The sequence below is a fragment of the Mobula birostris genome, chromosome 2, assembly GCF_030028105.1.
Source record: "Mobula birostris isolate sMobBir1 chromosome 2, sMobBir1.hap1, whole genome shotgun sequence".
Taxonomy (NCBI): domain Eukaryota; kingdom Metazoa; phylum Chordata; class Chondrichthyes; order Myliobatiformes; family Myliobatidae; genus Mobula; species Mobula birostris.
Genome location: NC_092371.1, coordinates 52,917,904 through 52,942,406, shown reverse-complemented (window position 1 = coordinate 52,942,406; position 24,503 = coordinate 52,917,904). Strand labels below are relative to the sequence as shown.

Here is a 24,503-nt window from a genome sequence, read left to right as displayed (position 1 = left end):
TGAGATATACCAGCTAGCTGAGTGGTGTCATAGCAACAACCTTGCACTCAGCATTAGCAAGACTGAAGAGCTGACCGTGGACTTCAGAAAGGGTAAGACGAGAGAACACAAACCAATCCTCATAGAGGGATCAGAAGTGGAGAGAGTGAGCAATTTCAATTTCCTGGGTGTTAATATCTCTGACGACCTAACCTGCTCCAAACATACTGATGCAGCTATAAAGAAGGGAAGACAGCGGCTACATTTCGGTTAGGAGTTTGAGGAGATCTGGTTTGTCATCTAAAAAACTTCTACAGATGTACTATGGAGAGCAGTCTGACAGGCTACATCACTGTCTGGTATGGGGGGCGGGGGGGCGGGGGTGCGGGTGGTGGCTACTGCACAGGATTGAAGTAAGCTGCAAAGAGTTGTAAAATTAGTTAGCTCCATCATGGATACTAGCCCTTGTAGTATTCAAGCCATCTTCAAGCAGTGGTGCCTCAGAAAGATGGTTCCATTATTAAGGACCCCACCACCCAGGACATGTCCTCTTCTCATTGTTACTGTCATGGCGACTCCTTTCCTTCCATCTTCAGAAACAGCTCTATTTCTACCTTTAATATCTTTATTTTTCCCTTTCAGGATTCTTTTGAAGATACTGACCTGGAGTTACACGCAGGCTTTGGTTCTTTGCAAGAATGAGACCCGTTCTCGGGGTTCCACAACTGGCCGCTATTCAACATGCCAAGGCCTGTGAATCTCGATCGTGTTCGGAAGCCTAAGATCTCGGGGCTCTGGAGATGGGCGAATCGAGGGTCAATGTCACGGCAGGAGACTCGTGTCGTCAGGGAGGCCGGAAAATCTTTTGCAGTGGGCTGGAAGACCCAAGGTCTTTGCGATCTTCAGACACAGAGCTCGAGAAAAGCGACAAAGTGGACTTTTAAGGTCGTAAACCAGCGGGTTGTTGTTATGTCTCCCGCTAGCTGTGAAAATGGGGGACACCTCCCTCTCCCTTACCAGGGAGAGAGAGAACCTGTGGATTGTCAAATTTTGGATGAAATGCGAAGCTTTTGGGGTAACTTAGGTCTGTGGCTTTGCTACTGCTTAGCACATGCTTGGGCTCAGTGATGGTACCGACGTTTGCTTTTTTTTTGCCGGTGGGGGAAGGGGGAATTGTTGCTCGCTGCCACTTATGCGTGGGACGGGGGAGCTGGGGTGGACTTTGGGGTTCTCACGTTTAACTGTCGTTCATTCTTTGGGGCACTTCTTTGTTTTCGTGGATGTTTGAAAAGAAAAAACATTTCAGGATCTATATTGTATACATTTCCCTGACATTAAATTTGACCTTTGAACCTTTGAAGTCTTCCATGGACTGCTAATGGACTTTATGCTAGGGCATTGACAGAAGTGTTAGTGAAATAGCTGATACATTGATTTCAATTTTCTCTAGATTGGAAAATAATGAATGTAACTGCTTTATTCAAAAAGGGAGGAGACAAAATGCAGGAACTTCAAAGTTATTAGCTTAATATCGCCGATGGGAAAAATAATAGATATTAGTAAAAATATTATACAGAGAGGCATTAAAATTTTCAAGATAATCTGACAAGGTAATGATTTTATAAAAGGGAAATCATATTTTATCAAACTATTGAAGTTCTTTGGAACTGTTAACATGTGCTGTGAATAAAGTGGAAGCAGAAGATACAAAATAGTTCGATTTCCAGAAAACATTTGATAAGTTGTCATGTCATAAGTTATTGGTGGAGACAAAAGATTATGGTATAGGAGTTAAAATACAAATGTTGATGAAGGATTAGTTGGCTAACATGGAAAAAAAGAGCATAAACAGATCTATTTCTGATTGGCAGCATATAATGAGTAATGTGCCATGGGACAGACACTGAGGCCTCAAATTTTTTAAATTTATGCAAACTACTTGAATATAAAAGCACCGAAAGCACAAATTCACAGATGACACGAAGATAGATAGGAAAATAAAGAGCTGCAAATGGGAAAAATGATAGATTAATTGCTTTGGAGTATTGTCTCACACAAAAGAAGTATAATGTGTGGAAATACAAAACTGTCCATTCTGACAGGAGAAATAAATAAATGCTGACTGTCTAAATGTTGAGAGATTGCAAAGGGATCTGGGGATCTTGGCACCTGCTTTACAAAGGGTTGATTTGCAGATGCAGCAAATGATTAGGAAAACAAACAGAAAATTATCACTTATTTCAAGGGGGGACTAAATGCAGCACATAGGAACTCACTTAACAGGCTCCCAGTCAATAACCATCCACTCACTCTCCCACCAAAGCTCAGCTGCAGCAGTTGCTCCTGTCCACAGGTTGCAATGCACTAATACTCCTTAGATGACACCTTCTAAACCATGACATCTACCAGCTAGAAGGATAAGGATAGCAAAAGTTTGGGAACTTAATGACTTTGAAATATATTGCTTTTCATTTACCATCATGAGTCAAAATCCTGGAAGTCCCTAACAGCATTGTTAGGGTACACACAACTCAATGATTGCAGTGTTTCAAGGAAGCTCGCCACCACCTTCTCAAAGGACAGCTAGGGATAAGCAATTAAATGCTGCCTCCGTCTGCAAAGCCCACATCACTTAAATGAATATATCAAGGAAAATTAGGGAGATTATGCTTCAGTTTGATAAGACATTGATGAAGCCTGACCTGGAGCACTATGGACAGTATTTGTCTCCTTATTTAAGCAAAGATGATAATGTATTGGAAGATTTACTAGACTAATGCACCAGAAGGTGTGCAATTTTATTAAGAAATGTTGGACAGGTTAGGTTTTTATTTCCTGGAGCTTAGAACGGCAAGAAGAGACATGGTTGAACTATATCAGATTCTGAAGTGACAATGTGAATTCAGAGAATTCATTTCCTTTGGTGAGAGACTGCCGAATTAGGATTCACAGTTAAAGAATAAAGGTCTTGACCCACTAAGATAGAGAGGAGACAAAATGTTCTCTGTCTAGTGTTTATGAGTCATCAATCGTAATCTTATTGAATGGCAGAGTAAACTCAAGGGGCAATGGAGCCTGTTTCAACTTCTAATTCACTTTTTTCCATTACCTTGCCTCTCCTTATCTCTGTAGTCTTATCCAGCCCTCGACTTCTGGGAGCCTGTTACTCTTCATTATTCCCAGGTTTAAAAATAATACCATTATTTGCAGCTGTAGCATCTCTCCTTCTCATTTAAGAGTTCCTTAAATCCTATCTTTTTTTTAAATAAGCATTTGGTCATATGTCCTAATATCTCTTTATGTTATTTGATTTCAAATTTAATTTGCTAAAATTCTCAGGACTTCAAAGTTCAAAGCTCAAAGTATTTTGTTATCAAAGTACATATATATCACCATACACAACCCTGAGATTCATTTTCTTGCAGGCATACTCAATAAATTCACAATAGAATAATAACCATAATAAAATCACTGAAAGGCCACACCAACTTTGGCACTCAAATAGTGCGCAAAAGACAAAGCTTGTGCAAATACATAAAGAAAGAGACATTAACAATAAATAAATAAGCAATAAATATTGAGTAAATAAATAATGAGAAGAACCTCATTTCATGTTGGATTTAACATTTTTTATGCTGGGTTAGAGTGCCAAAGCTACTCTTGTGGTTCGGAACCTGGAGATTATCTCCAGCTTATGCACAAAAGAAAATATTCTTGAAAGTGATAATGCCAGTGTAGACTATAATTTGATTTACAAAGTGCTCTTTCAGTTTTGAACTAACTGTATGCAGATCCATGGGTATTCATTAAGGTCCTCAAACTTTTAAATACAAAGATTGCTATGTAGCTTGCATGGTGAATAATATTCAGGGAATATTATCTTATTAAATGTATCATTAACTACTAAACGAGTTGGTTAACATTATAGACACTGTAGATTATGACTTAGATGAACTGTCATTTGTGATTTCTAAAAGCAAACAGCAACACACATTATTCATAATACTGTAACTCTACAACTTTATTTGAAGACAATCAAGCTAACTGACTTACCTTTCAATAATTCATTGAACTAACTACGAACAATATCTTCACATGGGGAATTCATAATAATCTAAAGCAAAATATCACGACCTGGAAAGTGGGCCCCGATTTTAAATGGTGGAGGTATCAGATGTTTCACAGCCCATATTGATTTGTTCAAAAAGTACTTGCATTACATCAACCCAAATTAGTAAACCTGAATTAGACCAAGACAGCTTTTCTGAGGACCCTGGTGAAATGGCAGGAATAAGACAATAAGTTTTCCTATACCTTCAAAGGATACCAATCCATTTATGCTAAGCTGGAAGTTTAAAGCTTTACCTACCAGGAATCATTAAGTTTGAGAGTCAGGAAGTCAGACATCCCACCCTGCAAACACTCATTTCAGGGAGGTAGCACCATCAATTTGCGGGAGACTTCCGGGAGAGGTGTGATGTCTGCGATAGAGTAGCTCCTTAGCAGCTGGCCAGCTAGTTTAAAAACATTAGCTATACTAATGAACTTGTTAAACACTTGTTAAACTCACCTCAACATGACTTTTACATTTTAACCCACCACGGGCAATAGAAAAGTCACTGTTGCAAACAGTGCAGCGAGCAACACTGACATTATTTTTGACCCCTATTAGGCAGGGGTACACTTTAGGGTAGTCTGGGGTGACGTACATTCTATATTTTCTTTTTTTGGAACACTCTGCAACTCTGACTTCCTTTGGAACTCTCTTGCGCACGCTCTCTCATTTGTGGTTGCTCTCACTCGCTCTTGCTTTCTTGCTCTCGCTCTCTCTCTTTCTCTCGTGGTTGCTCTCACTCGCTCTTGCTTTCTTGCTCTCGCTCTCTCTCTTCCTCTCGTGGTCGCTCTCACTCGTGCTTGCTTTCTTGCTCTCGCTCTCGCGCTTGCTTTCTTGCTCTTGCGCTCACTCTCTCACTCTTCCTCGCGCATTCTCTCATGCTCGTTCTCAAAAAATCAATTTCCCGGACATTGTATATAATTTGAGGGCATCAGGGAGCCACTATTAATATGCAGGAGACTCCTGGAACTTCCGGGAGAGGTGGGATGTCTGGGAAGTTGCAGCTAGATAGAACACTGGTTAGACCATGTCTGGAGTGTTGCATTCAGTTCTGATTCCTCCATTATAGAAAGCGTATGGGGACTATGGAGAAGGTTACCAAGATGCTACCAGAATTAGAAAGTCACGATTGGACAGAATTGATTTTTTTTCCTGGAGCAGTGGAAGTTGAGGGGAGACCCGAGGGAAGTTCATAAAATTATGAGAGGCCTAGGCAGAAGGCATCTTTTTCCCTGCTTCAAAATGTATAATATAGGGCTGCATTTAGGGTGAGAAGGAGAAAATTCAAAGGAGATGTATGGGGCAAGTTTTGTTTTTAGACAGACAGCGCTGGGTGCCTTGAGTGCGCTGCTAGGAGTCAGAATGGAGGCAAAGATGATAGAGGTGTTTAAAAAGCTCTTAGATAAGCACCACGATTGTGCAGAAAATGTAGGGATATGGACTTTGTGTTGGTAGAAAGGGTTAGTTAAGCATTTAATTACTAGTTCAACTAATTTAGCACAATGCTGTGGGCAGAGATCTTGTTCCTGTGGTACAATATTCTATGTTCTATGTTAACTGAGTTACTTTACGTAGCAGAGAGGTAGGGGAGGCCAATGGGTTGAACAGAGGGAATGTCTGTAAAAGGGTGAGATGATATTGCTATAACTTTTATGGAGAGCTAAGTTGCTTTGTCTGTGTAAAATCTCCCTATTGTGGAGTCTAGATGACATTGTACAGCCTACCTACTGGGACATTCCCAGCAGGCCAGAACATAAAGAATGAAAAGGGAGGAATGGCAGACACAAGAGACCAATTTTGATGTAAGCAAAAATAAAGAACAAGTTATCTGAAGTTGGAGAATGAGAAATGAGACGTTGTTCCATGAAATTATAGTCGCCGACTTTAACCAGGCCTGTTTGAAGAAAACCCTGCCTGAATACCACGAGCATGTAACCTGTTGGAGAGGTCCCAACACACTAGACCACTGCTACACCATGATAAGGAATGCCTATCGTTCCTTCGTGAGACCACACTTTGGCAAGTCGAATCATTTGGCTGTACTCCTGCTTCCTGCACACAGACAGAGCCTAAAGACCAAGGCTCCGGAGATCAAGACAACTAAGAGGTGGTTGACAGAGGCTGAGGAATGGTTACAGGATTGCCTTGCATCAGTGAACTAGGTCTTGTACAAGAATTCATCTGAGGACCTGAGTGACTACAGCGGGGTCATTACAAACTTTATTAAAACAGCTATTGATTAATGTGTCCCCACAAAATTGTTCAGGGTTTTTTCCAATCAGAAGCACTGGATGAACAATGAAATCCAGAACCTGCTGACAGCCAGATCAGAGGCATTCAAGACTGGAGATCTACACTGCTACAAGAGGTACAGGTATTATCTTCAGAAAGTCATCTCTCAGGCAAGGTGGAGATTCCGGCCTAGGCTTGAATCAACGAGGGATGCTCGGCAGCTGTGGTGGGGTTTGAATGCCATAACCTCCTACAAAACTAAAGCTTGTGACATAGGAGACAGCAGAGCAGAGCTCAATGCTTTGTACACTCGATTTGACCACCAGAACAGGGAGGAACCGTCGAGCACCCCCATGTCTCCCAATAATTCTTTGGTCTCAGTATCTGAAGATGACATGTGGACTGCCATCAAGAGAGTGAATCTAAGGAAAGCATCTGCTCCAGGCAGAGTACCTGGCTGAGTGCTGAAGACCGGTGCTGACCAACTAGCTGGTGTATTCACAGACATCTTCAACGTCTCACTCCGGCTGTGTGTGGAAACTACCTGTTTCAAGCAGGCTTCAATCGTACCAGTGCCTAAGAAGAGCGTGGTGACTTGTCCAAATGATTATCGCCTAGTGGCACTTACTTCCACTGTGATTAAGTATTTTGAGAGACTAGCGTTGAGGCATATCAGCTCCTGTCTGAATGGTAACATGGATCCGCTCCAATTTGCCTACCAAAGCATCAGGTCTACAGCAGATGAGATCCCATTGGCTCTTCACACAACCCTGGAACATCTGTGCAGCAAAGATCCATACATCATGATGCTCCTTATCAATTACAGCTCAGTATTTAACACTATAATCCCTTCAAAACTAACCAGCAAAATCCAAGATCTGGGCCTCAATACCCTCTTGTGTAATTGGATCCTGGATTTCCTCACTTGTAGACAGTAGTCAGTTGGAATTGGCAAAAACATCTCCTCCACAATCTCCATCAGCTCAGGATCACCGCAGGAATGTGTACTTAGCCCTTTCTCTACTTGTTTTACACCTACGACTGCGTGGCTCAGTACACCTCCAACACCATACACAAGTTTGCTGACGACACCACTGTTGTGAGCTGTATCACAGGGGGTGATGAATCAGCATACAGGAGGGAGAATGAAAACTTGGCTCAGTGGTTCAATAACAATAACCTCTCATTCCATGTCAATAAGACCAAGGAACTGATTGTAGACTTCAGGAAAGGAAAACCACAGGTCCATGAGCCAGTAATCATCGAAGGATCAGAGGTGGAAAGAATCGGTAGCTTTAAATTTCTGGATGTCACTATCTCAGAGGACCTGTCCTAGACCCATCATATAATCATTATTGCAAAAAAAGCACAACAATGCCTCTACTTCCTCAGGAGTTTCCCGAGGTTTGGCATGTCACAAAAACTTTGGCAAACTTCTACAGATGTGTGGTGGAAAGTATGTCGACTGGCTGCATTACAGCTGGTCTGGGAACACCAACGCCTTTGAGCGGAACATGCTTCAAAAAGTAGTGGATTTGGCCCAGTACATCCCCAGGCAAAACTTTCACAACCATTGGGGACATCTACACCAGTCATTACCGTAGAAAAGCAGCATCCATTATCAAAGGTCCTCACCACCCAGGCCATGATCTTTCTCACTGCTGCCATCAGGTAGAAGGTACAAGTGCCTCATGACTCACACCACCAGGTTCCAGAACAGTTACTACTCCTCAACCATCAGGCTCTTGAATAAAAGGGGATAGCTACACTCATTTAAGGACTCTGTTATATTGTTACTTCATGTTCTTTATTTATTGCTATTTATTTATATCTGCTTTTCATAGTTAGTTTACAGTTAACAGTTCCTGATGTTTACAGTTACTGTTCTATAGATTTGCTAAGTATGCCTGCAGACAAAGAATCTCAGGGTTGTATGTGGTGCCATGTATGTACTCTGATAATGAATTTTACTTTGATCTTTAAGCTTACATTGGCCCTTATTGTAACAGTGTAGGAAATCACAGAGAGCAAGATCAGAGAGCGAGTGAGATGGTGAATTACAAAGGCAGCTCAGATTCACTCCTTTGGACAGGTGAACACAGGTGTTCCACAAATTGATCACTGAATAAGCAGTTGGTTTCTCCAATGCATAGGAAGACATTGTGAAAACCAAATGTAGTGTCCTGGACTGGAAAAAGGGCAATTTTTCCTGGAAAGACTGGATCCCTGGTCGATGGGAAGAGAAAAGCTGAAGGACAACCACTGCATCCCCTGTGATTGCAAAAAGTGAAAAATAGTGAGTGGGGATAGAAGATCAGACCAGAGAGTCATAAAGGGTATAATGCCTTTGAAAGGGGAGTGGAATTATGTGTTCAATGGGGAATCTTGTTGGAGCTGGTGGAAACTGCAGAAGATGATCTGCTGAACGTGGATGCTGGTGGTGTGCAAAGTAAGGAACAGAGGAATTCTATTCTTGCTCTAGCCAGAGGAAAAGGATTGAGAGCAGAAATACAGGAAGTAGGTGATACGTGATAAATGGGAGGTCATGACTCAGGAAGGAAGACATTTCAGAGCTATCACATGATCAGAGTTAGCAATCAAAGATGAAGTTACATTGAAAGCACCTTGTGGCAAAACAAGCAGATGACAAGTTTTGATAGCTCTTTCTCATCCATTGTGGAAGATTCTCAAGGATTAGAATGCACAGAAACGGTCCTCTTAGCACCTGAAAAATCATTCATCACCTCTTGCCGCTTCAGTTTCTACAAAGATTTATTTTTGGATTCCTAACCTTTTCCTAAATACTTAAATCAATGCGAATGCAGTTGTAAGGTTCGTTGGGAGCATCTCTTATTTCAATTTTCTCTCCTTCTCACAGCCTTGATGACTTTATATTATTCAAACCTAGCATTGGTGGTAAATTCCTAACTGTCCTCAAGACAATGGGTAGCACGGCAGCATAACACTATGACGGTGCCAGAGACACAGGTACAATTCCACCACTGTCTGTAAGAAGTCCGTACGTTCTCCCCAGAATCATGTGGATTTCCTCTGGGTGCTCTGATTTCCTCCCTCACTTCAAAGATGTACGAGTTGGTAGGTTCATTGGTCACATGGGTGTATTTGGGTGGTGCAGACTCATTGTCCCAGAAGGGTCTGTTACCATGCTGCATTTCTAAATAAAATAAGAAATAAATAAGAAGATTCTTGAACTACTGTCGACCTTCTGGTGAAAGTAAACCTGCAGAGTTATTGGTTCATTGTTTTAGCAGTTACACCCAGTACAAGTGAAGAAATAGCAATATATTTCCAAGTAAGGTTAGTGTGTGGCTTGGTGGGAAGCAGGCAGTTGATACCTGCTGCCCTTGTCTTGTTGCTGGCAGAGGTCACAATTTTGGATGGTTTCAATTGCCGTCACCAAGCTAAGTACTGATAGCACATGTTCTCATTGGTACATACTACAGTCGTAGTAAGTGGAAGAAGATGGAGAATGAAAATTTAATCTGGTAGGTTAAATTGAGATTGCCAATCAGTTGACTGGCGTATTCTTCCAACACCTTTTGGACCAAAGACCAAACTCTGATAATGAGGTCTATCAATTCAAATTAACCAGCATGAATATGCAACCTGAAGACCCTCTTGCACCAAACCTGTTTTCATTTAATCATGAGGAAGTCACGACAATTTCTATATTTCTACTAATATAGCAATATACTCCAGCAAATTTCTACCAATATACCTTGGAGAGCATTCTGACTGGTTGCATTAGAGCCTGATTTGAAGGCTCTAAGAACAAAAATGGTTGCAGGAGGCTGTAAACTCAGCCAGCTCCATCATGGGCACAAGACTCCCCATCATTGAGGACATCTTCAAAAGCTGGTGCCTCAAGAAGGCAGCATATATAATTAAGAACCCCCCCCCCCACCATCCAGGACATGCCATCTTCTCATTACTACCACCAGGAACGAGGCACAGGAGCCTGAAGGTGCACACTCAACATTTTTGGAACAACTCCTTACCCTCCACGATTGGTCCATGAACCCATGAACACTAACTATTTCTTTTTTCAACCATTTATTTATTTTACTTTTTATTGTAACCTACAGCAATATATTTAATGTCTTGCACTGTACTGCTGCCACAAGACAACAAATCTCACATTAGTCAGTGATAATAAACTTGATTCTGGTTCATTAAATTCAGCCGTTATCCCTCAACTGTGCATTCCTCCTCTCTCCAGTCAGTCAGGGCAGAGCCTTCAGACCCAATCCTACAGTCCAGACCCACTTTTTCTCCCAATCTTAAAATTATTTCTTAATTTTCTGTCAACCATTGGCCATTTCCATTTCTTACCCTTACTTTTACTACCCTTACTAGCCAATAATATAAAGGAGGAAAAAAGTTTTCTCGATTACATAAAGAAAAAATGGGAGGTGAGAGTTGATTTTGGATGACTGAAAAATGATGCTGGTGAGGTAGTAATGGGGGACAAAAAGATGGCAGATGAACTTAATAAGTACTTTGCACTGAGGAAGGCACTATCAGTGTGCCACAGGTCTGTGAGTGTCAGGAAGCAGGAGTGAGTGCCATTGCTATTATAAAGGAAAAAGTGCTAGGCAAACTCAAAGGTCTTAAGGAGGGTAAGTCACCTGGACCAGATGCACTACATCCCAGAGTCCTGAGAATGATTGCTGGAGAGATAGCCGATGCATTGGTCATGATCTTTCAACAATCACTTGATTCTGACATGGTCCTGGAGGACTGGAAGATTGCAAATGTCATTCCACTCTCTAAGAAAGGAGGAAGGCGAAAGAAAGGAAACTATAGGCCACACACATCAAAGTTGCTGATGAACGCAGCAGGCCTGGCAGCATCTCTACGAAGAGGTACAGTCGACGTTTCAGGCCGAGACCCTTTGTCAGGACTACAGGCCAGTTAGCTTAACCTCGGTGGTTGGGAAAGAGTTGGAATCTATTATTAAAGATGAAGTTTTGGGGTACTTGGAGACTAATGACAAAATAAGTCAAAGTCAGCATGGTTTCTGTGGAGGCAAATCTTGCCTGACAAATCCGTTAAGAGTTCATCAAGGAAGTAACAAGCAGGGTGGACAAAGGAGAGGCTGTGGATGTCCTTTACTTGGATTTTCAGAAGGCATTTGATAAGGTGCCACACATGAGGATGCTTAACAGGATAAACTCCTATGGCGTTACAGGAAAGATAATGGCATGGATAACAGAATGGCTGACAGGTAGGAGGCAGCGTTTGGGAATAAAAGGGGCCTTTTCTGGTTGGCTGCCAGTGACTAGTGATGTTCCTCAGGGGATCGGTATTGGGACTGCTACTTTTCACATTGTTTGCCAATGATTTGGGTAATGGAATTGATGGCTTTGTGGCCAACTTTGTGGATGATATGAGGATAGGTGGAGGGGTAGGTAGTGCTGAGGTAGTGCGATTGCAGCAGGACTTAGACAAATTGGAAGAATGCGCAAAAAATTGGCAGACAGAATACAGTGTTGGGACATGTAGGATAGTGCATTTTGGTGAAAGGAATAATAGTGCAGACTATTATCTAAATGGGGAGAAGCTTCAAACATCAGAGGTTCAGAGGGACTTAGGAGTCCTCATGCAAGACTTTCAGAAAGTTAATTTGCAGGTTGAGTCTGTGGTAAAGAAGGCAAATGCAATGTTGCCATTTATTTCAAGAGGAATAGAATATAAAAGGAGATAATATAAAATGAGGCTTTACAAGACAATAGTCAGGCTGCACTTGGAGTATTGTCAACTGTTTTGGGCCCTATATCTCAGAAAGGATGTGTTGTCATTGGAGAAAGGTCAGGGGATGTTCATTAGGATGATTCCAGGAATGAAGGGACTAATGTATGAGGAGCATTTGGCACCTTTGGGCCTGTACTCATTAGAATTTAGAAGAATACAGGAGGATCTCATTGAAACCTACCAGATGTTGAAAGGATGAGACAGGGTGGATGTGGAGAGGATGTTTCCTATGGTGGGGATATCCAGAACTAGAGGGCACAGCCTCAAAATTGAGGGGCGACATTTTAGAACAGAGGTAAAGAGGAACTTTTTAAGCCAGAGAGTAGTAAATCTGTGAATGCTCTGCCACAGACTGTGGTGGAGTCCTAGTCCATGGGTATATTTAAGACAGACATTGATAGTTTCCTGATTGGTCAGGGCACCAAAGGATATGGTGAGAAGGCAGGTATATAGGGTTGAGTGGGATCTGGGATCAGCTTGATGGAATGGTGGAGCAGACCTGATGGGCTGAATAGCCTATTTTAGCTCCTATCTATTATGGTCTTATATTATTTTCTGTGACAGACCTTAGAAAATATATAGTGTTGTGCTACTTCAGTTTTGAATTGTGCATTAAAACCATTTGGCGCCATTCATTTTATGACATTTTATGATTTTAACAGAAAGCCTTTTCAAAATTGCTCTTGTGCTCACAAAGATGAGGAACATTAGTGCTTAGGTACAGCAATATTTCAATGTTAGATATCCAGAGCGAGCATTATGTGATCTCAGGTCAAGTTTAGCATGGTTAGATGCAGAGATGAGTTCCTTTATACTGGGCTCACAGTGCACTACAGCCTCAACTTAATGCTAATGTCTTCAATGCACTAGTGAGACATTTTCCACAAAAGTCATTTCCCGACCCAAGTAAGACTGCTTGATAGCACCAAATTATGAACAATTTTGAACCAGGCTGAGACATTGATGATTATAATGTAAATCAGACATTTTGCAGTGGGAGGTCCTCACAGAAGACGTGTTGGCCCACTCATGCTACATGCTTAACGTGTTGTTCCAAATACTGTGGAATTTTGGAGACTATATGAATAGTTTAACACTTGCTCGTTAATAGAAAGACAGCATCAAATCTTGCTACAACTGCTGTAACACACTGGAATCAAGAACTCAGTGTATGTCAAGGACATAAAGACAGAAAGATTTAAAAATTACTTGATTGTTTTGCAGATTACAAAATTATCCACGATGGAATTTGGCAGAATAGTTCTTCTTTTGCTAGTTCCAATATTATGGGTTGAATGGCCTCCCTCTGTAACCTAAATCTATACTAAAAAAATTACTTTCATTTATAAACACTACTCACAACAGTTTACGGTGAAGTATTCATTGCACTCCTAAAAGTAGTTAACTGTTTTACTTGTAGTACAGAGATGAAACACACAGCTAAGCATCTCTTCTTTCAGAAATTAATACATTCTCACTTTTTTTTGTTTCTTGAAATCTAGAGACTTTAGCTGAATAACAAAAGAAAGCGGATATTTTTCTTTTTAAGTTTAAACATTCTATAGCCACAAGTGAGAATCACATTATGTTTTCCATTTTATGATTGCAAATAAATGGAACTGACCTCCATAAAAAGAATTTAATATGCTCAAATGAGGAGTTGCATAATTATTTTGTAAAGAATAATGGCAGAAAAAACATGGGTAAGTATAATTTGGAGATAGGCAAGAAGGAAATATTGGAGAAAGGTTTAAAAGAGTGAAAATGAACAATTTTGGATTCATATTCAGATGTACATTGGACATCTTTATAGAGAATACCAGAAATGAAACCCTTTATAAATAATTTCAAGCAAAATATGCAGTCAAACATAAAAATTCAAGTCACAGATTTTAAATAAAATGACCATTATTGATGTTGTTTGGGAGCAACCTAAACAGGAGCAAGGCTGTTAATGAACAGGTTTAGAAATATCAGAATTTGGCTGTAAGTAGTTACAATAAGATCTTTCACAAGTATCATCAGGAATGATTCACACTTTTAATATGGCCTAACTCTCAAAAAAATGTACACCTTACACCTTCAGTACTAGCACTAAAATACACTTCATTCACTCTTTTTTTATCTACATGGCATATTTTGGAGAGCCAAATAACATAGTACAGTCACAACATGCTATTACGTTGCCAGCGGCCCGGGTTCAATTCTGCCACTGTCTATAAGTTCACACAGTGACCACATGTGATTCCTCTGGGTCCTCTGGTTTTCCCCCCTATTTCAAAGAGGTACAGATTAGTAGGTTAATTGGTCACATTGGTGTATTTGGGCAGTGTAGGTCCATTGGGCTGGAAGGGTCTATTACAATGCTGTATCTCTAAATAAAATAACAAAATCTATTGGACTGGGTAGAAGGGGTGTGGCACTCTAAGTAGGGTTACACTTGGAGATCCAGGAAATGAATACAGAAAGAAATACTTCTTAAAAATGAGATCTTTTTCATACCATATTTAACTGTGTGAGGAGATGTTTTAATTCTGGTTGCCGTTGCTTTACTATGGTCAGCAAGTCCTCTCTCATTGCGTCCTTTAGTTCCAAAAACTTTTCCCACAATACTGGAATCTGCCATTTCTGCAAGATGACAACAATCTCTCAGATTTTGTCACTCATGAATTTACATAACAGCTTAGGTATCATTAATACAAACACTGAAACATAACATTTCATGTTCACCTTGTACAGGAACAAGAAAGAATTAAATCTATCTTGATTGATCTAGGAAATTCATATTCTATTATATCTTCTATGACACCTTTCTGGTTTATCATCAGGTATTATTTCAGCTTTTCTATCTCCTCTTGCTTCCAATAAATATGTCAGAGTGGCTCTATTGATAGCACATTTGTCAAAGTCATAAACTAATACAGCATGGAAAAAAGCCCTTCAGCCCATCTAGTCCATGCACACCACAGCATCTTTCCTGCTAGTCTCAGTTGCCTGTGTTTGGCTCATAAATGTCCAAGCCTTTCTCTGCCATGTACCCAGAGGAAAAGGGCTTAGAGGACTTTGGGCAAAAGCCTCTTCAATATTGCAGTTGTACACACCTCAACCATTTGCTCTGGCAGCTCATTCCAAGTACTCACTAGCCTCTGTGTAAAGAAGTTACTTCTCAAATTACCTCTCTTTTTAATCTCTCCCCTCTTATCCTGTTTCTCTGCCCTCTAGTTTTGGACTCCTCAACCCGAGAGAAAAAACCTTGATTTAAGTTGTTGCAAGTTTTAAAAAACAGTAGTGTGCAATCCAGGGGAACATTTCAATCCAACAATATGAACTGCTGCAATTTTGAAGCTACAATCTCATAAATTAGACATTAAATTCCTTGTTACAGACTTTATGTGGAACATTAGAAATCTCATGGCTATAACTGAGAAACAGTGAGAAATTGCTTATACAGAGGTTACTCTACATTTTAAATGTCCCCGTGGCATCCCTGTAGGCTTGCCTTACAGAAGGGGTAAGAGTGAGAAGATTGAGATGGAATTCCAGACCTCAGGGCTTTTGTAGTCAAAGGTAAGACACCAGTTGTGCAGCAATAAAAAGAGAAAATGCTTCAGAGATTATATTGAAGGAATACATATTTCATGGCAGACTGAAGCGTATAGTATTCGATAGCAGGAAGAAAATAAATGAATTTGGAGGATGAAGATTTTAGAAACAAAACATGGTTAAAGCAGGAGCAAATATAAGTCAGCGAATGCAAGAGGGCAGAGTTTTGGATAAGACCATAAGGCATAGGGGCAGAATTAGGTCAGCTGGCTCATCGAGTCTGCTCCATGATTCCATCATAGCTGGTTCATTATCTCTGTCAGTCCCATTTTCTGCCACCTCCCTGTAACTTTTGATGCCCTAACTAATCAACAAACTATCAACATCCACTTTAAGTACCCTCAATGACTTGGCCTCCACAGCTGTATCAATGAATTCCACAGATTCGCTACCCTCTGGCTAAAGGGATTCCTCCTCATCTTTAATTGAAATGGACATCCCTCTATTCTGAGGCTGTGCCCTAGAGTCACCCACTATAGGAGACATTTTTCCTACATCCACTGCATCCAGATCTTTCAATATTTGATGGGTTTCAATGCAATCCTCCCTCATTCATCTGAACTCCAACGAGTACAGGCCCGGAGCAATCAAGCACGACTCATATGTTATCCCTTTCATTCATGGAATCATTCTCATGAACCTCTTCTGGACCTTCTTCTATGCCAGCATATCTTTTCTTGGATAGGGGGCCCAAAAATGCCCACAATACTCCAAGTGTGGTCTGACCAATACTTTATAAAGCTTCAGCATTACATCCTTGCACATATATTCCAGCCCTATCAAAATGAATGTTAACATTACATTTGCCTTCCTTACCACTAACTCAACCTGCAAGTTAACCTTAGGGAATCCCGCACAAGGACTCCTAAGTCTCTTCGCACCTCTGATTTTGAATTGTCTCCCCGTTTCAAAAATAAAAGTTGGAATGATAAGGTTTAATATATAGATAAGTAAACATTTCCTCAAGTCCTAACTGACACAACCGTGGTGGGTCTCATCAGCAAGAATGATGAGTCAGCATACAGAGAGCAGGTGCAGCGACTAATGGACTAGTGCAGAGCCAACAACCTGTCTCTGAATGTAAATAAAACAAAAGAGATGGCTGTTGACTTCAGGAGGACACGGAGCGACCACTCTCCGCTGAATATCGACGACTCCTCCGTAGAGATCGTTAAGAGCACCAAATTTCTTGGTGTTGACCTGGCGGAGTATCTCACCTGGTCCCTCAACACCAGCTCCATAGCAAAGAAAGCCCAGCAGCATCTCTACTTTCTGTGAAGGCTGAGCAAAGTCCATCTCCCACCCCCCATCCTCACCACGTTCTACAGAGGTTGTATTGAGAGCATCCTGAGCAGCTGCATCATGGCCTGGTTCGGAAATTGTACCATTTCGGATCGCAAGACCCCGCAGCGGATAGTGAGGTCAGCAGAGAAGATCATCGGGGTCTCTCTTCCCACCATCACAGACAGTTACATCACACGCTGCATCCGTAAAGCAAACAGTATTATGAAGGACCCCACGTACCCTTCATATAAACTCTTCTCCCTCCTGCCATCTGGAAAAAGGCACCGAAGCATTCGGGCTCTCACGACCAGACTATGTAAGTTTCTTCCCCCAAGCCATCAGACTCCTCAATACCCACAGCCTGGCTTGACACCAACCTACTATACCCTCTACTGTGCCTACTGTCTTGTTTATTATTTATTGTAGTGCCTGCACTGTTTTTTGCACTTTATGTAGTCCTGGATAGGTCTATAGTCTAGTGTAGTTTTTGTGTTTTTTTCTTACGTAGTTCAGTGTAGTTTTTGTAATGTTTCATGTAGCACCATGGTCCTGGAAAACGTTGTCTCATTTTTACTATGTTCTGTACCGGCAGTTATGGTTGAAATGACAATAAAAGGTGACTTGACTTGACTTGACATTATTTCTTCATCTAATACTAACAAAAATTTTCAAGGATTCTATCCAATCCACTTCAAGACCATAAGACATAGGATTAGAATTAGGCTATTCAGCTAATCAAATCTACTCTGCCACTTGATCATGGTTGCTTTATTATTCCCTCTCAAGCTAATCCTCCTGCCTTCTCTCCGTAACCTTTGACACCCTTACTAAATAAGAACCTGTCGATCTCCACTTTAAATATTCTCAATGTTTTGGTCTTCACAAAATCACATGCTGCAGTACTGTTCAAAAGTCTTAGGCATATAATTATTGCTAGGGCATCTAAAACTTTTGCACAGTACTGTATTTGTCAAGATGGAGCAGAAAACAAGTTTGTAAATCTGGCATGAACAAAGGATGTTGGGAAAGGCGAGGGTGGAGTGCTGCAAGAGGGGTTTGGGGCAGGTGACAGAAAAAGAATGCCGGGGCAGGGTGGGGGGGGAGATGGGGGGCTGGCACTGGTACAGACACACTCAGGCCTGAGACACCAGGCAAGGTCAATTGATTCCAAGCAATTGGTTTATCGATCATTACACAATGTCTCTCTGGTACTTCCCACTCTCTCCCTTCTCCCGTCCCTTTTTCTCAACCATGATTCCCATTCCCCTCTCCCTGCTGCCTCCCTGCTCTTAGTCCACAATAAAGACCCATTTCAGAATCAGATTTATCACCACTCACATATATCATGAATTTTTTTCGTACAGTGCAAAACATTAAAATTACTATAGTTCTGTGCAAAAGTCTGAGGCACCCCGGCTATATATATTCCTAGACTGTTGCACAGTACTGTAGCTAAAAAATTCCTTCTCTTAACTGGCCTAGGTCTAAAGGGATGTCATTTTATTCTGAGTCTGTCTCCTCTGGTCCAAGACTCTCACACTACTAGAAACATTCTCTCCACTCTATCCAGCACTTTCAATATTTGGTAGGTTTTAATAAGGTCCCCTATTATCCTTCTAAGCATCAGCATGTACATCCCTAGAGCCATCAAACACTACCTATATATTAACCCTTTTATCCTTGAGATCAATCTCATAAACCTCCTCTGGACCTTCTCCAATACCAGCACATCCTTCTTTAGGTATGGGGTGCAAAACTGCTTACAATAATCCAAACATGGCCCAATCAAAGCTTTTTGCCTCAGTATTACATCCTTGCTTTTAGATTCTGGTCCTCTCCAAATGAATGGTAATATATGCTGGCCTTTATAAATCAAAGCATTGAGTATAGGAGTTGGGATGTAATGTTGAAATTGTACAAGGCATTGGTGAGGCCAAATCTGGAGTATTGTGTACAGTTTTGGTCAACGAATTATAGGAAAGATGTCAACAAAATAGAGAGAGTACAGAGAAGATTTACCAGAATTTTACCTGGGTTTCATCTCCTAAATTACAGAGAAGGGTTGAACAAGTTGGGTCTTTATTCTTTGGAACATAGAAGGTTGAGGGGGGACTTGATAGAGGTATATAAAATTATGAGGGGGATAGATAGAGTTGATGTGGATGGGCTTTTTCCATTGAGAGTGGGGGAGATTCAAACAAGAGGACATGAGTTGAGAGTTAAAGGGCAAAAGTTTAGGGGTAACATGAGGGGGAACTTCTTTACTCAGAGAGTGGTAGCTGTGAGGAATGAGCTTCCAGCAGAAGTGGTTGCGGCAGGTTCGATGTTGTCATTTAAAGTTAAATTGGATAGATATATGGACAGGAAAGGAATGGAGGGTTATGGGGTGAGTGCAGGTTGGTGGGACTAGGTGAGAGTAAGAGTTCGGCATGGACTAGAAGGGCCGAGATGGCCTGTTTCCATGCTGTAATTGTTATATGGTTATGGTTATTGCACTTGCCTTCCTTACTATGAACTCAACCTGCATGTTAACCTTTGGGGATTCATGCTCTAGGACTATCAAGTCCTTTTGCACCTCCAACGTCTAAACTCTCTTGCCACTGAGACAATAATCTAGGTCTTTAGTCCTTCGACTGAAATGCATGACTGTACACTTCCCTCCACTGTACACATCTGCTACTTCTTCGTCCATTCCCCCAACCTATCTAAGTCATTCTGCAGATTCTCTGCTTCCTGAACACTACCAGCTCCTCTATCTATCTTTGCATCATCTGCAAACGTCTACAAAGCCATCATATCTGTTGTCCAGATCAACAGATAATGTGAAAAGTAATGGCTTCAACACTGACACCAGCAGAACATTACTAAAGATTACCTTTAGCAATTAGCACACATAAAAGTTGCTGGTGAACGCAGCAGGCCAGGCAGCAATTTTTATGTGTGTTGCTTGAATTTCCAGCATCTGCAGAATTCCTGTTCTTTAGCAATTAGTTTTATTTGTCACATGTGCATTGAAACATACAGTTAAATGTGTCATTTTGTCAAAAACCAAATCAGCCAGGATTGTGCTGGGCATTTTCTAAATGGCAAGTGTCACCAGACCTCCAGCACCAACATAGTACGGCAAACCTCTAACCCTCACTGTACATCTTTGGAATGTGGGAGGAAACCAAAGCACCCAGAGGAAACCTACACAGTTACAGGGAGAACATACACACTCCTCACAGGCAGTGGCGGGAATTGAACCCGATTGGTGATCACTGGTGCTGTAATAGTATTACACTAACCACAATGATACTGTACTGTCCTAGCCAATGGCAGCCAACCAGAAAATACCCCCTTTATTCTCACTCTTTGTATTCTGCCAGTCAGCCAATTTTCTATCCATGCTAGTACCTTTCCTGTAGTGCCATGGGCTCCTATCTTGTTTAGCGATCTCATGGGTGGCACCTTGTCAAAGTCCTTCTGAAAATCCAAGTAATCAATATCCACTGACTCCCCTCTGTCTGTCCTGCCTGTGACTTCCTTAAAGAATTCCAACAGATTTGTCAGGCAAGATCTCCTCTAAAGGAAACCACGCTGACTTCAGCCTATTTTATCATGCACTTCCAAGTACTCAGAAAACTCATCCTTAGTAATGCATTCTAAAATCTGACCAACTACCAACCAGCCTGTAATTTCCTTTTTTTTTTTGCCTCTCCCCCTTCTTAAAGAGTGGAGTGACATTTCTAACTTTCCAGTCCTCCGGAACCACTACTAACTTGAGTGATTCTACTGCCTCCACAATCTTTTCAGCTACCTCTTTCAGAGCCCTAGCTCTCAAATGAGGGCTTCTCATTGAAAACACAAGCCCAGTTCCTTGAAATGCTTTAACAGCCATCTGAGCTATACTCTCAGAATAACTAGCTATTAAACGGTCAAAGAAGTTTGAAAACCTAACATTCACACGATCATAAATAGAAATAAAAACTATTATTTAAGTGTAGTATTTAAATATTTAAGTGCATTTTATAATAATTTAAACACAAACACTTAAGAACAGCCTGACATTTAAGTTTAAGCTACTAATTTTCAAAATTAAATTATTTAAAACTTATCCTTCTCCCTCTGAGCCAATCTTCTCCACTGAAATGAAGAGAGACGTTGTAACTATTCCAGGTTTAACCTGATATTGGCTCAGCAAGTAGACTGCCCTGCATAACTAATTGGAATTAAAAGAATTTGTGGTTCACCTTTGAAATCCACAAGTCAGAACAGGTTCTTTATTAGTAAGGGCATCAAAGTTTATGAGGAGAAGGCAAGAGAATGGGGTTGAGCGGGATAGTAAATCAGCTATGATGGAATGGTGGAGCAGACTTGATGGATTGAAGGGCCTAATTCTACTCCTGTGTCTTATGGTTTTATGATGTGATCAAGCTAGCTGAATAACCAGTCACAAAAAAGGATTGCCACAGATATGCCATTGTTAACCAACAGGTGGAACATACACATAGTTCTCCTCAATATATAATAAAACAATTAATCATATTCTGTCATTGCCAGTTTCTCTTTCCACAGATACTGCCTGTCCTTGCAGCAAATTCTATTTTTGTTTCAGATTTCCACCATCTGCAGTTTCATTTTAATTTTTATTTACTATTGAGCATGTATCTTCCTTGAATCCATTCCTCAATATTCTATCGCAATGATATTATCCTGGTTTCATTCACACGTAAGGTATCACACTTGCAGTAACTTTTTTTGCTCAATTATGTTTTCTGTATTTCATTATTCATTATTTATGTACCATCTCTGTGGCAGCATAATCTCTAAGCATTAGGCTAGCATTAGACTTACTTAATCAGAACTTCTGAAACCAAGCATCATCTCATGGTATGATCACATTATTTAAGATGACAAAAGGAGAGAATGAAGTCATAGCTTTGCACTTTTGGAAATGCTTTCCTTCAGTACCTGTTAAGTGATCATTCATTCCCATGTCTTTCACGAGGTCTCTATAGACCAGACTGTTTCTGCACTTCACTGCACTGCATTTCACTTCGCATAAATGAAATGTTTTGCCATATCCCCAAAGCCATATGCCAATACAGCTATCAATCTAACTTCAACCACACGGTTTTGCCTCAAAGACATTCATTGGTTTCAGCTTATTGCACATTCCCCGACCTCCTACGATGTTGAGCCACAAAGTCCTTGACAAAACTAGTCTTAGATTCCCACAAACATAAATATCTCCAGTTCCTTTAACCACTAACCTCATTCTTCTGGAACATTTCCCGGGCATCTCCACCTTGCAATCCCTCTCTCTCTCTCTCTGCATTAGATATTTTTGAGTCTTCATTTCTATATGCTCTTGCAAGCACCTACCAAGCCTCACCATCACTTTAGTACCACCCTAATAACCACAACCTTAAACATTTATGCATTTTTCTTGACTTTGTCCATGTTACAATCTGCTCTTGCCTTTCTAGCATTCTGATTAGATACATCCTGTCAAATTTCAAAAGATCCTAAATGCTAGAAAGGGAAGATGTTCTGGTTCTGAGCTATCTAATGTAATCCTTTATCCTTGCTTTTGATCCTTTGAACGCAAATTTGACCTCTTCAAGCAGATAATGCTCATATTCCTTTTGAAATTTTCTATATCTTCCTTTATAATCCTTTCTGATGGTGTGATATTAAGTTGGGGAAAAAGTCTCCACAATTCCCCTCTGGTGTCTTTATCAATTATTTTAAATCTATACCTGCTCATCTGGCAGAGGAAATCCTCTTTTCAATTCTATTAAAATCTTGCATAATCTTGAATGTCTGTATTACCCAAATCTCTTTCTTAACCATGAAATCTCTTTCACGGTAAATACATGTGGGCGATTGACCAGATTCTTCTTTTATTTTGTCCTGATGGCTTCCAGCACACACCTGGAATCCACACCTTGCCATTCATAAAGGCCTGGCCAGACTTAATAACAAAAGCCACGGATAGGTAGGTGAAAGTGACTGCTTTTCTCAAAGGAAACTCATGCAGGTAAAATCTGATCCGTTTCTTCACCTGCCTGGTCTAGCTGTGTATTGAAGAAGCATCCAGTCATAGTGCCCGGGGGTCTGTGGCGGGGTAAGGAGGGGTGGGGGCGTACTCCCGACTCGCAGTCACGTGTGAGCTACCCCCCGCTGAAGCTGGCACGTGTCGACACTCAACATGGAATCCGGGCCGGCGGGCACCCGCGCACGGTAACGCGCTCACGGTAAAGAGAGAAAAGCCCAAGAAGTTCCGACATTCTCCCCCGGGCTCGAACCTCTCACCTTGCTTCATTAGCATACAAAGCGCGAACTTCCTCCTTCAACTCGCCGACAATGCCCGATGTTGCCATTTCACCCACAGATACATTGTTTCAACAGCACTGTGGCAAATTCCAGCTTGCACCAACGCTGAGGCAAAATGGCGACATTTTAAAGAAGCAGGCGAACTAAAGCTTGCACCGAAAAAGAGGCAGAAACACAGTTTGCACTGCCTAAAGTTGTCCCTGTCGATTGACAATCGTCAGAGTAAAAGCAAAGAAAATGATGGAAAATACGAGGCGGCGTCCACATCGAAGGGAAGCGACACCAGAATCGGGCATCTTACCTTAAATTTCTGTTTAGATTATTATCTTCCAGGGCCTTACAGTAGACTCTATTCCTGGGTCATGCGCGATTCCACTTGTCCTTTGACAGTTGTACAGTGAGGAGGTAAGTTTCAACTCTCGCGTTACTATTTAATGCTGCACGAATTTCGAGTTCCAGCACAAGCAGCAGATCGGCAATTCAGCGCTGGAAATGTCTGCTTCTTTCTTGGCAGAAGCACAGCAGATTACATATTTCCATCTCCCAATATTATTGCATAAACAGCATCCGCAGCTCAAGTTGAAACTACAGAACACCCTCCACGCCACTTCGAAATAGCAACATCAGATTTATGTAGTTCTAGTAATATATCGAGATGCTTTTGTATTTTATCACCTCGGATGAAACTTTTTCCCCAATATAAATTGAACACACTTCAAAGTGTTAACATATATTGTACTATTTTTTTTCCTGCAATAGCATGCAGAGATTTACCAATGTCTATATAGTGAAAGCACACCAATTTATGCACAAAATATTCTGGATAATCTATATAGCTCGCTGTCACTTGGTTTATTGTTACCCAAAACAGAAGTAAAAATGGACACATTTTTAAATCATTTTTTTTAAAAAATGCTTCAAATACTCAACAGGTCGAGCAGCTTTTGTGTGGAGTGAAACAATCTTAACATTTCAGGTCCATGAACGTTAATTATTCCTGAATGTTCTTCCAGATTTTCAGCAGCTGCATATTTTACTTTTGAAACACTTGAACCATTCTGCTCTGATGTGAATGAAAGAAACAGTGCTGCATTTGAAGTCAGTTTTCTAATTTAAGTGAAATTGACATTTACTCAATCGGATTATATTCCGCTGAACGATCTTGTTCTGAAAACCGTGCAATAACTTTTAAACC

The 24,503-nt window shown here is 40.9% G+C and overlaps 1 protein-coding gene across 6 annotated transcripts in view; it reads right to left on the bottom strand.

Annotated features, from left to right (window-relative positions):
- Nucleotides 1–23,816, bottom strand: part of LOC140186607 (zinc finger protein 512B-like) — a 133,205-nt gene extending 109,389 nt beyond the window's left edge. For 2 of the 6 annotated variants that reach the window (XM_072240981.1, XM_072240991.1), the window contains exons 1-2: nt 23,288–23,383; nt 14,603–14,728 (exon numbers count right to left, since the gene is read on the bottom strand). In XM_072240981.1, the coding sequence (XP_072097082.1) occupies nt 14,603–14,728; nt 23,288–23,303 (142 nt within the window). In that variant the 5' untranslated portion in view covers nt 23,304–23,383. Of the gene's footprint in view, nt 1–14,602; nt 14,729–23,287; nt 23,384–23,609 lie in introns of those variants that run through there. The other 4 variants (XM_072240964.1, XM_072240955.1, XM_072241001.1 and 1 more) reach the window with 4 other exon arrangements.
- Nucleotides 23,817–24,503: the final 687 nt, after the last annotated feature.